General features: G+C 47.3%; 1 protein-coding gene across 1 annotated transcript in view; it reads left to right on the forward strand.

Moving 5' to 3' along the window:
• LOC131591803 (plexin-A4-like) overlaps positions 1-13,968 on the forward strand; it is a 417,581-nt gene that overhangs the window by 385,116 nt on the left and 18,497 nt on the right. The window contains exons 25-28 of the mRNA XM_058862866.1: positions 1,217-1,376; positions 8,374-8,477; positions 10,856-10,955; positions 12,617-12,807. Coding sequence (XP_058718849.1) covers positions 1,217-1,376; positions 8,374-8,477; positions 10,856-10,955; positions 12,617-12,807 — 555 coding nt within the window. The remainder of the gene's footprint in view (positions 1-1,216; positions 1,377-8,373; positions 8,478-10,855; positions 10,956-12,616; positions 12,808-13,968) is intronic.

The raw sequence follows: 13,968 nt of genomic DNA on the forward strand, positions 1-13,968 counted from the left end.
CAGCAAGATCACAGAGCTCTTTGTAAGCAATATCTTCACAAGTCCCTCTCAGCTGAGCATAACATCCCCAAAGGGAGCCTGGTGAGGCAGTGTGTAATTAGACTGACAGGATTTCACCCCATTTCTGAGTTCCCACTGCATTTTAGGAGGTGAAGATGGAAAGAGATGGACAGTCCAGCACCTCTTGCATGCTACAGAAGGGAGTTTAAGTCAAGTTAAAATTTGTCTAAGGCACCAAAACCAACATATCTGCACTTGTAAAAGTGCCACGGGAGCATTTAATGACCATGTGCAGCCTGGAGCATCACTGAACACCCCTTTCAAGTGCAAAGGTGTGCTAAGTTTATAAAAATTTATAGACTTGTGCAACCAGAAATGAGCAGAATGGTCAACAGAGACACAGCCAAGGGCTAGCAGGGAGATTGCTGTTAAATACTCTGTGTTTAAGGTATCCCACCTCACCACATGCTTTGCATTTACTCTTGGACAGAGTGGAGAAAATTAAATTTTCCTTCTGAGAAAAGAGAGGCCTCCCCAGCTGATTTTCTTCTTCTGTATGTGAAAGCAAAGGTTGTTGATGTTGGTTTGTGTTTCATTTTTGTAAGAAGCCCTGCATTTGATTAATAACGTTCCTTTGAGAAGGGTCTGCTCAGCTCCATGGCTGTGCAGATGGACAAATTCAAATCTTTTCACTGGGACTATCAGAACCAGGTGGCAATGCAAGGAGGCCACTCCTGAATTAGGTCACCTTGACATCTCAAAGAACATTTTTTACTGAAAGCACCGGAACCTCAGCTGGTGTTCACGGGTTTTCTGCTGTTAAGAAAGAAATTGTTCCCTGTGAGGGTGATGAGGCCCTGGCACAGGTTGCCCAGAGAAGCTGTGGCTGCCCCTGGATCCCTGGGAGTGTCCAAGGCCAGGTTGGACGGGGCTTGGAGCAGCCTGGGATGGTGGAAGGTGTCCCTGCCCATGGCAGGGGTGGAATGAGGTGATCATTGAGGTTTCTTCCAACCCAAACCCTTCTGAGACTCCATGATCAAATATAATGAAGATTCCCCATGTGAAACCACATCTCTGTGCCCAAGTGAGGCAGGGAATACCCTTGGTACCCATTTTCTGCACCCCAGATCCCTCTTTAGGATGCAGGCACTGCAGGGGGGGGCAGCCAGAGGCTTTCAGTGCCACTGAAATGTGTGTTGTGGTGCCTCTCTCTCAGGTGCTGAGCTGTGTGAACCCCGACAACGTGAACAGCCCCGAGATCCCGGTGAAGATCCTCAACTGCGACACCATCACTCAGGTCAAGGAGAAGATCCTCGATGCCATCTTCAAGAACGTGCCCTGCTCCCACCGGCCCAAAGCTGCTGACATGGACCTGGGTAGGAGATTGCTCCTGGCCAGGGTGGCAAGGGGAGGTGGGAGATGGCCAAACTCCATCCAGACATTTTTCTGGGGCAGGGACCCATCTCCACACCCCCTGCAAGGCTGAGAAATCACAGTGACAGGGCAGAGGGGACATCATGGCGATGTTTATGCTCCTGGCTTAGGAAATCTTTGGCCCTGAGCATTATAAAAGACCAGTACCCTGCTTTTCTGCCCTCAGAATTCATCCTGGACAATGGTTTGGAAAAAGCATGAGAGGGACTGTCCTTGTTCTCTTGCCAAAGACCCCTGGAAAAAAAAAACACCTGGAGTGAGGATGCTGGGAGGAGTGGGTGTCTGGATTTGGGGTCCACAGGCGGGTGTGGGACCACACCTGCAGGATACTATGAAAAAACGCAGAAAAATCTGCTCAGGACATTGTTTGAGGTGTCTGGAGGAGGGCTGGGGACTCCTCTGTGGCTGAATCTGCCAGAATTTGCTCTCAGTGACCTTCAGTGAAAGAGACTGGGCTGGAAAATGATGGAGTCTATAAAACCAGCTGAGCTGTAGAGGAACCAAAAGGAGAAGGAATGGACTGAGGCCAAGAAACAATTCACAGCAATAATGAAGGCAGGAATGAGAGGTCAGGGACTAAAGTTAAGTGTCTGAGTGTGTGTATGTGTAGGGGAGGGAGGAGTTCCTGACAGAAATTGCTCATCAAAGACAGTTAGAATAACGAAACAAGCTGCCAAAACCAGCAGCAGTAAAGAACAGATCACGTACATCAACCACAGAAGACCCACGAGGGCTCTGGAGCTGCTGTGAGTCAGCAGGGGAGGGGTGAGAGGTGGGGTGAGCGTGAGGAAAGGCAGGGCAAGGTGCCAGAGCAGAGGAATGGAGCTCACAGCCACATCTCCCAACCTGTCTGGTGCTCCACGGTGGCCACAGAGCCCGGTTCCCTCAGATGTCAGAGTGGGAAGTGTTTGTTCTGCTGTGAGGATGAAGGAGGTGTCCATAATGAGATGCAGGAATTTCACCTGCATATTGTAAATACAGGGATTAATTGGATTCTGCTGTAGTTCTGAGAGCCAGAAGTGCGTGGAGGTCCCAGCTGGAGCCTGACAATTCTGCATCCAGAATTGCTGCTGTTTTAAGAAATACTGATCTGTTCAAGATCAGACTGGACAGGGCTTGAAGCAACCTGGTCTTGATGCTTTAAGTTTTAGCTTTCATGTTTTTCCCTAGGTGTGTAGTTTTGAGCTTCATATCAAGTGTTAGTGAGCTCTCTTCACAGAGCAGGTAGACACAACAGTTCCTTTTCTATCTTGATTCCAAGGACAATAAGTTACAAATTTCAGGCCCAAAAGCATAAACAACAGTGGGCTGAAGAGAGAAAACACAAAGGATGGGACTTCATGACCTGAAGCTGTGATTGCACAATTAAACCTGATATGCAGATGGACCAAAACTTATGAAAATGTGAGACCTCATGACCAGTTGTCCATTTTGTGACCATTTTTAGGTCCATCTTGGGTGTAGCCCTGGCCAGGCTCCTGTATTGCCCAAGGTGTAAAAATCCTTTAAGGCCTTTTTGATAAATACCTACTTTATTAACTCTGTCCAGCCTCTGCTCTAGGTCAGCCTTCCCAAGGCATCAGTCTGGTGGATGCTGTCCATAGAAAGGGGTTGGAACTTTCAGATCCCTTCCCACCCAACCCAGTCTGTGATTCTATGACCTCCTGAGTGGTGCTGAGGAGCAGAAAGTTCCAGAAAGTTGCTATGAGCATGTGCACCCCTCAGAGGACAGGCTTGCCCACCGTGACAACAGACTGGCTAGTGGGCAGCTCTGTCCAGGAGCACTGATGAGGCAGGGAAAAACCAATTAAAACACAAATAAAAACCCCTCATCCAGTAGGAGTGAAACAATGCAGATAACAAGGCTGGAGGAGCAGGGCTGGCATGGGTGAAACAAGAGCAGGAGGATCCACACACCCATCCACAGCTCCATCCCAGTTTTTCCACAAGGAAACGATGCTCCTTGGCACCTGGCACCTTTCAGAGACACTGAAGGCAGCAAGGGGAGAGCAGGAAGAGCTGCTGGCCCTCCAGAATCATCACAGAGCTCTGAGGATCAGCCTGCCCCGAGCTGGATGCTCAGGGCTGCAGAGGGGCTGGAGCAGAGCGGGGCAGAGCAGATGGCTGCAATCTGGCCTGGAAACCCGTGGCTCTCAAACAGCAGCATCCTTTCCTGCTCCCATCTCCATTTTCTGGGCTCTCTGTCCACACTCAGGCCAGATTGCTTGCATGGCAGAAAGCAAACAAGCTAATGAGTTGTTTTGAACTGTTAAATGCAGGGTAGCTGCAGGCAGAGGGACTTGTGAGTGTGGCAGATGTCACAATGTTTGGCAGTTGCCCAGGCAACTCCTGGAGGAGGCTGTCAGCTGAAAACCTTTATTTTGGACACCCTGAGGTTACGTTTTAGTCCGAACCCCCAAATTGCAGCCCTCTGAGTAAAGGCTTCTTTCTCTTTTTGTTATTATCATTTTTAAAAGATCTCTCCCACACGTGAGACACCCAATCTTTGGGAAAAGATTAAGGTGTGAGGACTGCAAAACAGGAATGTGGCTTCATGCTGAGGCATTTGCCTTTCCCTGGGTTCCAGATGCTTTTTGGAAGGGAGTGTGAGGTGGTGGGAGCTGCTGGCTTGGCTTGCTCTCAGTGATGCTGTCTCAGGCTCATTGTGGATCCTGTCAGGTGAGATTTCACCGCCTCACCAGCCCTGCAGAGCTGGGATGTGGGGTTCATTTAAACCAGAAACATTTAAACTGGGTCTAACTTTAGTATATAGAGAGTAAGACAGACAGCTTGCATTTATCTCTCCTGAAGACAGGCTGGGAGAGCTTGGGGTGCCCAGCCTGGAGAAAAGGAGACTCCAGAGAGATTTTAGAGCACCTTCCAGTGCCTAAAGAGGCTCCAAGAGAGCTGGAGAGGGACTTTGGGCAAGGGCATGGAACGTCAGGGGAAAGGAAAATGGTTTTAAACTAAAAGAAGGGGAGTTTTTAGATTAGATTTTGAGAAAGAAATTGTTTACTTTGAGGGTGGAGAGGCCCTGGTGGAGGTTGCCCAGAGAAGCTGTGGCTGCCCCTGGATCCCTGGAAGTGTCCAAGGCCAGGCTGGACAGGGCTTGGAGCAGCCTGGGATAGTGGGAGGTGTCCCTGCCCATGGCAGAGGGTGGAACTGGGTGATCTTTAAGATCCAACCCAACCCAGTCTGTGATTCTCTGATTCACTCCATACAGCACGAAATATTTCTCTGGCATTCTTCAGCTCCATGTTCTGAGATAAACTTTTATTCCCAGCCACGGTGGTGCTTTCTCCACCCCAGAAATAGAGCTGAGTTTCTCCTCTCTTCCTAGACCTGGATCAGAGGGAAGGCATGAGGGAGATGTAACATTTTCTATAGGATGAAAATGTTACATCTTGAGGTGCAAGGTGGCATGTCCCCACCTTCCCTGTCCCCACAGAGTCACTCCCTATCCAGGCATTGCTGCAGCTCAAAGAAACACCTCATTGTCAAAGGCCCCTGGAATTTCCTTTTCCTCAGTCAAGTTGAACAGAAAGGTTGTTTCTTAAAAAAAAAAACCAAAAAAAAAAAAAAAAAAAGGAAAGAAGAAGTAATTCCTGTGTGCAATAAAAAGATACACTATCTGCTGAATGAAATATAAAGGCTTCACAGCAGCTGTCTCCTGAGTTTGCATTTACCACTGCTCCTGATTGGAAAGCTTGATAAAGTTAATGGGATTTTTACCTCCCTCCCCCTCTCCTCCCTCTCTCTGGAAGGTGGAAGTGTAACAAATTGGATTGGAGTGTGTCTGTCCTTTGTGCCGGCTCAGAGGAGTGCTCAGATCCCAGCAGAGAGGGGACAGGGTGCTGCCAGCGAGGACAGAGCTGACAGGGTTCACTTAATGCTCTGAAGATGGATGGCAGGGTCACCTTTTCCCTTCCCATTCCCTTTGCATTTCCTTGCAGATTTGTTTGTGACCCCCTGAGCACACAGAAAAGGGGAGCAGTGAGGCCAGGAAGAGTTGGGGACACCTGGGGGTCCTTTCCCTGTCATGGCTCTGGTGCTCAATGAAGTATTTGTGCTCAGAGGTGATGTGATTTGCGTTTGGACAGGGAAATCAGGCTGCAAAGCTGAAAATGGAAACTCTAAGCCTGCCCTGGAGGCTTTCCTTCTTGTCTTGTGCACTCAGACTGGCCCTGATTCCTCCTCATATTGCCCCTCCCTGCAGGAAGGCCAAGGAAAAGGCTCAGGAATCCCCTGAGTCTCTGCACAAAAGGGTTGAGGAAACATCTCAGGGTGTCCCTGGAGCAGAGGGAAATCTGCTCTGAGCACCTTGTCCAGCCCTGGAATACAAATAAAGCCCAGAATGAGGACAGCTGTGCTCACCCCCAAATCAGAGCCCAGTGCAACACCAAGAACCTGTGCATCCCTCCCAAAACACGAGTGTGTGTCTCTCCAAAGGTGAACCAGGGGAAAAAAGCACCACAGGAACATGTAGAGCCATGAAAGAGAGAGGTCAAAGTGACACTGTCCCCATGACCACGTGAGGAAGGCACACAAGAAACACCCTGTGACAGCAGAATTGCCTTTGGCATTGAGTGGGGCACTTTCTAACAGCCCCTTTTCCCATCCCAGCCAAAACTTCATTTTTTTGCTTCTCTAAGCAGAGTCTGGGACCAGTTAGATCGCAGGAATGTGGTCCAGGTGGGAATGAGCAGAGAGCATCATCCTCAGACTCCACAAGGGTGATGTAGGTGAGGATCTGAGGAGCTGGAGTAGAGGAAGGGCAGTTCAGGATCAGTGCTCAGCCAACACAACCTTTGCTCACACTGAGTATCTCCAGCCAAAGTAACACCCAGCAATAAACACAGTTGCTGACCTCTTCCTGCTAATTTAAATGAATAATAAAGGCAAGTGCAGCTTTCCCATTGCATTTTAATTATGTGATAAGAAAAGTGCTGAAACCAAAAGAAATTTGCAATGGTCCTTGCATTTTTATATTAGGAAAAACAAGCAAGGGTGGCAGGTGATGCCTCCATATCCAAGAGTTCATTTCAATTAAGTCCTGCAAATGAATGGAGTTTTTGCTGCTGCTCTGGCTAAGCTGTATTTGGTTGGGTCACTGTGACTGAAATGTGACAACCAAGAGGAGAGCTTTGAATGGTCCAGGTTGCCCATGATGAAGGCACAGCTTTCCCTGAGTGGGAATTTCTCTCCTTTTGGCCATGTTTATGTTCTCCTTGCTTTAGGCAAGTCTGAGTCCTTTGTGGGGAAAGCTGTGGCAACCCTCTTCAAGGCTCCACAATCCCAGAAGTCTTTTCAAACCTTGATGATTCTGTCATTTTATGGAGTGTTCCTCAAGGTTTGAGCAAAAACTGGCAGCTGCTGAAGGCTTGAAAAATTTGCATCTTCCACAGAGCAGAGGTTGGAGCTGTCCCTGGCTTTTCCCCTGCCTCTGCTATTGTTGCCTAATATCAAAAGAGAAAAACTCTTGCAGGTGTTGAAATAGTTAAATTAAAAGTAGACCATTTTTTTGAAGCTTCCAGGTGTCTCAGTGGTCATGGGTACACCCATGGCTATTGCCTTTCTACAAGTTTTATAACTTTATATAAGTTTTTATAGGTTTAACATATCTAACAAACATTGTCCAATTAGAAGAGCAGCTGGTTAGGTAATTTTCCCCTGGGTACTGCCCCACTGGAGTTGGTTCAGGGCTTCTTTGACCCATTTCTTGTTGTGTCTTCTCAGATTCTGACTGGAAAACAAGATGTTTTCCTTGTATGTCCTCTTCCTGAAAATAAGACTAAACAGTATTTCAGGAATGTGTTAGAAGCTTAGATTATAATTTTAAAATCTAAGAGGAAAGGCAGGAAAACTCCTAGGAGCTACATAGCTGTGGAACAGTAGTCTGCAGAGCTACAAACATACAAAAAATATATAAAAAGCAAAAATCTGTGGACATTGCTATGCCTGTACCTAAGGGCTTCCTGATGCCCATCAGTGGATTTGAGATGCAAGAAGCATTTTGGGAGTATTGATGGGCAGGAGCTGAGCGCAGCACAGGTTCTGTGCCCAAGCAGACACTGCTGTGCCCAGGGGAGCCCTCCCTGGGCTGGGTCCTGACAGGGACATGGATCTCAGGCACTGTGAAGGCTCTGTCTGTGCTGCCAGAGGAGAGGGGACCAGGATTTCTCTCCCTGGAACAAGTGGCATTTGCTCCTGTCCTATGGGGATGACAAACACAGGCAAGGACAGGCTGTTTTTGGGAGCAGCCATGTTGGAGCAGGAGCAGAGCTGTGACTAAATTTAAATTAAGCACTGTAAATAACCAGGGTGTCGAGGTGATGAGTGATGTGCCCACACAGGTGTGTCCACGTGGATTCTGGGCACAGGGAATGCAGGGCTCTGTCCCTGCGATGCTGTTTGGTTTTTGTTTTTATTTCCTATGTGCCCTGTACTCTTCACAGAAATATTGGTAGCTCTGTAGCCTATTGTATTAGTGGCTAGTTTTTCCAGTAGTTTTCCATGGCCTTTCCCTAGGCAGAAAGACAAAACAAATTCCAGAGCCCCAGGAGGTGCAGGGCCCCATTTTGGTTATTGCTGGGAGCCAAGGTTGAGAACAACTCTTTGAGACACATTCTCATGGACAAAGCACAGCTAGGGCTGAGGGGCACTCCAGGGAAGGGGCTTAGCCTGAGGGGAATTGCATCACCACTTGTCCTCCTAACTGGTGCTTTTTATCAATTTTTTAGGAATTTTATCGATTCCTAAAACCTATAAAACCCTGCTCTCCCCTGCAAGGGGTGGGCTTTAGTGGACATCTTTCCACTGCTGCCCCTGAAGGCCTTCAAATAAAGATCCGCTCTTCTATCACCTCCTTACTAAATTTTTTTTAATTTCCAGGCTGGGGAAAAGGCAACACCTGTGTCATTTGTCCTGTTCTCCTTGCAGAGTGGCGGCAGGCGAGCGGGGCGAGGATGATCCTTCAGGATGAGGACATCACCACCAAGATAGAGAACGACTGGAAGAGACTCAACACGCTGGCACACTACCAGGTATCTGTGGGAGAGGGTGGGTGGGAGTTAGATCTTCCTCCTGACAAAATGAACAGCAAAATGTTATTCTCTTGCCCAGGGGGTGTGGTGGAACCAGCACTCCTGGAAGTGTTCAAAAACTTGTAGATGTGGCACTTGGGGATTATGGGTTAGTGACTTTGGCAGTGTTGGGTGAACAGTTGGGCTTGATGATCTTAAAGATTTTTTCCAACCTTAATAACTCTGTGATTTTTATTATCCTAAGATGCAGAGGTAAAGAGTGGTTGAGTGGGTAATAACTGGGCAGAACCTCCATGTTGAGCACATCCCTCCTGTCCTTGTCCCAGTTATCCTGAACAACTCTAGAGAGGAAGCCAAGGGTAGGAAAAAAATCTTTGTCTCTCAAGGGACACCCCTGGTGAGTGGAGGTGGTGAAAAGGAGATGAGGACAGCACAAGGTAACATTTCTCACGTAGACAAACAAATCCAAGGCCTTCCATGCCCCTTCTTCCAATGTATCCATGGTCTTTTAATGCAAGTAGAGTTCAGAAGGATGGAAGAGAGAAAAATGGAAAGAGGGAGGCTTAGTGACTGGAAAAGGGAAGTGGAAAACAGCATGGCTAGAGAGCACAGAGTAGTGGTATTGTTATTACAAGAAACTTCTTTTTGATCCTTAACCCGGTCCAGGTGACCTGCTCTACCTCCCTTCATCCCTGCATGACTTGGAAATCCACAAGAGAGAGTTAGAGAAGTCTGAAAATGTCTTACACAAGCAGTAGATGTAACAAAAAAAACCCAGAGTTTTGGTGAAAGCCTTTTCCCTTGAAAAAAAAACACCAAAAAAAGAGACCTCATTAAGTTTAATCCGATGCTGACGATCTTGTCATTTCCTCCATCACACCTCAGCAGCCTCTGTTTCATAACAAGATTATTTTCTCTTGTCACTTAAGATCTGAGCTGAGGAGGCAGCAAGCAATAATTTGAAAAGGAAACAAAACTTTTACTTTCAGATTGACTGAAGCATTGCTGGCTGATTTTGAATTTTTGTTTTTTTCCAGACAGAGCAAGTTTCCTGCTTTATTTCATCACCAGGCATAATTTTCCTCCCTCTGTGCTTTTCCCATTTTTCTTTGCTTCAGGCAATGAGCTCCCAGCTGTATGATGAGCTGGGCCAGGTCCTCAGGAAACATCATTTTCCTGGCTGTCCTGAAGGCTGACATGGAGCATGCTGGGACAGACACTGAGATTGCCTTTGCCTCAGTTTCCCCATCTGTGGTGTGGGGCTAAAACTACAAAGAGCCAATAATTGCCTTCCGTGATAGCTGAGGGGCTATTTAATTAGCCTCTGCAGTGCTTTGAAGATGAAAAACTCCATGCAAGTGCTAATTATTATTATTATTATGACACAGACAAGAGTTAGATGTCGTTAGAAGGGATTTTTTTTACCCATCTCCTCTTTATGATGTCTTATTTATCACAGATGTTCCTGATATGGCTCTTTTGAGCCATGGGCTTGTTAACATTTCTGATACGGGACCCACATGATTGGCCTTGTTGTAGAAATGGAAAGTCTGGCTCCTTTAAAATAATCCTGTGATCCCTCAAAACATTGTCCCACAACATCCTGGACATCAGCCACTCCAAACCTGCTGCTTTTCCACATCTGAGACCCTCTGACACCCCAGAGAGAAAGAAGTTGTGGCAATCCCTCCAGTCCAGCAGTGCATTTGTCACATGGAAGGGTGAGAGGTTGACAGGATCATAGTGGAAAATACAGACAGGAATCTTTGAACCAGACACCTGGATATCACCTGCAATCCAGAAGGAAGGAAAGGAACATTTCACATCAGTTTTATCATCCTAATGGGACAGCCAAGCCTGTTTGAAGCAGCTCAGATGATTTTACTATTCTCATGCTCCTGCTCTGCCTAAGAGCTTCCTTGGGATGAACCTATTGTCAGATTTACTGAGGTTAATGCAAAAACCACCCCTGGAAGTGTTCAAAAGGCCTCTGGATGTGGCCCTTGGGGACATGGCTTAGTGGTGAACACAGTGGTGCTGAGTTAATGGTTGAACTCCATGATCTTAAAGGCCTTTTCCAACCTAAATGGCTCAGTGACTCACATTGTCGTCACTGGGCTTTGAATCAGGGCCCAAATGGAGCAGAATCTGTTTGTCACCAATTGTCCCTTTCTCCAAGTGCAGGATTCTGGCTGTGTAACAGCAGATTTTGTCCCTTTTTATTACTAGACCAACTCAACGAAGAAAGAAATTGAAACTTTGAATTTGAAGCTCTGCCCTACCTACAGAGACAATGATTTGCAATTTGTGCTGCCCTGGGCACGGTCCTCAGCCACTTTTCAGAAGTTTATTGACTGAGCCCTGTTTTTTTCCTGCAGGTCCCAGATGGATCTGTGGTAGCTTTGGTATCCAAGCAAGTCACTGCCTACAACGCAGTCAACAACTCCACGGTGTCCCGGACATCAGCCAGCAAGTATGGTAAGGGTTTGTGTGCTGGGATGGACTGGGAGAGCACTGGGAAGAGATCCCAAACGCCACAGTGGTCACCAGACTCTGAGCACCAGCACGGAGACTGACGGGCAGATGATTAGTTGGTGAAATGAGGCAGGAGGGGAGGATTTAGCCATCTAAAAACTCTGGCATCTTGCTCAGACTGTTGATCCAAGTGGTTGGGGTGCTCGTGGGAAGTTCTCCTCCCTCATTAATGAAAGGAGGAGTCTGTAAAATTAACTGCCCCACTCTTAGATCACCAAATGTCACTCTTAGGGTTTGAGGTCTTTATCAGCAGATCCCAGAGCTGTTGTTCCCGCTGTCCCCATGAGACAGCTGTGAAAGGGACACCAGGTGGGACCTCCTGAGTGTCACCCAGCCCCTCCCACCCCTTGCTCCCCTGCACTAGAGCTGCATCCAGCCCGTGTCTCACTAAGGTGCTGCTGGACAGCAAAGAAAAACATCCCTAATGTACAACCAGGGTGCTGCAAACCCCCCTCCAACCTGAATGCTGCTGTTATATCACTTTATTCATGTTTGTAACTGATGAAAGCATCTCCAGTCCTTCTTACCCCCTTTATCCTAAGGGAAAATGCAATTTCTCAATGTCCAGAGGTGCCCCCTTCCACTTTCTCCAAGGACATAAACGATCCATGAGGCCTTATTAATATTCATCCTCTTTGCCTTGTTGTTGCAATTACTGAAAGACACAGTGACCTTTGGAAAGGAAGACTTGAGGGGGGTTAATTTCTGTTGAATTTCTTTAATTCTTTTGCCATTTGATTTTTCAGGAGGAGGGAATAGGGAAGGAGGCAGGGGGAGGAGATGATATGGTGGGTCAAAAAGTGATTGTTAATTGCAATTAAGAAAACAGCATCCAGAGAGAAAAAGGATATTCCATCTGATAATTAATATGTAGAGATTGGTAATGCATAAATGAGGCTGATTCAGATCTTGCTGCAGAAAGGTGCAACACTTCTGATAATTATGGTTGGAAAAGGCAACACTGCTAGAAGGTCAGGGAGAGGGGAATGCCTTGTACCATCACTCAGAGACAAAGAGAGGTAAAATCTGGAGGCTAAAAGTGTTCTTGGAGGGGAAATTTGTGGATGTCCACCTGGGGTTTGGGGTGATTTCTGTCAAAAGATTTTTGGAGCAGGGAGTGAGGAGGATGGCTGGGCAGGAATTGTTTGGGTTTTTTGATGCTAAGGGAAGGCAGCTCCTTCTAAATCTGGGGATGAGGAGCTAAACAACAGATCATATTAGAGACATCAATATTTTTATGTCAAGCAACATGGCATGGCATGGATTAAAATATGTGAAATTCAGTCACATAAGGAACTGGTGCTACCCCCTGAACCAGTCCTGGGAAGTGTCTGACACTGACAGTGCCACTCGCCAGGGAAAATGATAAGGGGTAAAGATTAAAGATTAAAACTGGAAATCAGTGTTTGAACCTCACTTAATTTGATGGTGTAGACACTGACATCACACCTGGCTTGGTGACATCGCTTGTCTTCGCTGAGCCAATCACGCAGACAATGCTTTGAAAAATGCATTTGGTGGCACGTCACCAGCATAATTCCTGAAAATCCCAATCCCAAGAGCTGCTGAGACACGTGGAGACCCCTGGATCTGTGTCTTTGCAGAAAACATGATCCGCTACACGGGCAGCCCCGACAGCCTCCGCTCGCGCACCCCCATGATCACCCCTGACCTGGAGAGCGGCGTCAAGATGTGGCACCTGGTCAAGAACCATGAGCATGGAGACCAAAAAGAGGGTGACCGAGGCAGCAAGATGGTTTCTGAGATCTACCTGACCAGGTTACTGGCCACCAAGGTACGTGGTGGGGGCGGGGGACAGGGGAGTGCGGTGTGGAATTTCTTGCCAGCAAGAAATGAGAGGCCACTCAAAGGATGCCAAGGTTGGGTAAAAAGAGAAGAACAGAAGGAAAACAGAGCAAGAGGAGAGTTCCAAGCACATAGGGAAGGAGCCTGAGCTTTGAAAGCAGAGTCATGAAAGAGACACTGGAAAAGCAACAAGGAGTAACAATCCAGGGCCATGAGATTGGTGGAAAAAGCACAGCAGGAGGTGCTGGAGTTGCCCATTATACTGGTTTGTAATTTGTACCAAAGTTGAGCAAGTGAAGAGCCAGGGCAGGTGCTCAGAGCAGGTTCCAAAGATGTGTCAAGCCTCACAGTCTGAAATGGCTCCTATACCACCAAATCCTGAGCTTTGTGGTACAAATCCTTCTCCACATTTCCCCTGGGCCAATAAAGGCTCTTGTGCTGATGACTTGGAAAGGGTTACATTGACCTTACAGTGAGACATGAAAACTCAGCATGCACAGAGAGAAAATACAGATTAAATCAAGTGGGGGCAGAGCAGGGACATCCTGACCTGAGTCTCCAAACACATCCGTAACTTAGACTTTTTTCACTTTTTGTCAGGGTATTAATAGGCACAAACACATTTCCACGTGCTCACGCAAATGCTGCTCGAGTTTGCCCATCAGACACATTTCCATCACTCGTTTAAGTCCTAATTTCCAGATTTACCTGCTCTTTTACTGCTCAGCTCATTCTGCCTCTGATGCCTGGCTCTCCCTGCAGCCTCACTCAGGCTGTCTGAGCTGCAGAGAGGGATTTGGAGGAAAGGCACCTTTGTCTTTAGCCCCTGGTCCATGCCCCATTCCCTGGCATCAGGAGGCTTTTATGGATCACACAATGTGTGAAAAATGTTGAAAAAGGAAAGTGTTGCTCCCCAGGGCTCAGGCCCCAGCTGGTGTAGACCAGCAAGCTTTGGGCTGGTGCTGATTTATGATGTCTGGGGATTCGGCCCCTACGCCACCACTGTTCTGGGTCACAAACTCACTTGGGTTGGTTTTTTTGTTGGTTTATAGTTGCTTTTTTTTTTGTTGTTTTTGTGTTGTTTTTTTTATTGAGATGACAGAAAAGCAGCTGCAAAACCTGCACAGCAACAGAAAGAGTAGGAAGGTTG

This window comes from Poecile atricapillus, chromosome W, assembly GCF_030490865.1.
Source record: "Poecile atricapillus isolate bPoeAtr1 chromosome W, bPoeAtr1.hap1, whole genome shotgun sequence".
Lineage (NCBI taxonomy): Eukaryota > Metazoa > Chordata > Aves > Passeriformes > Paridae > Poecile > Poecile atricapillus.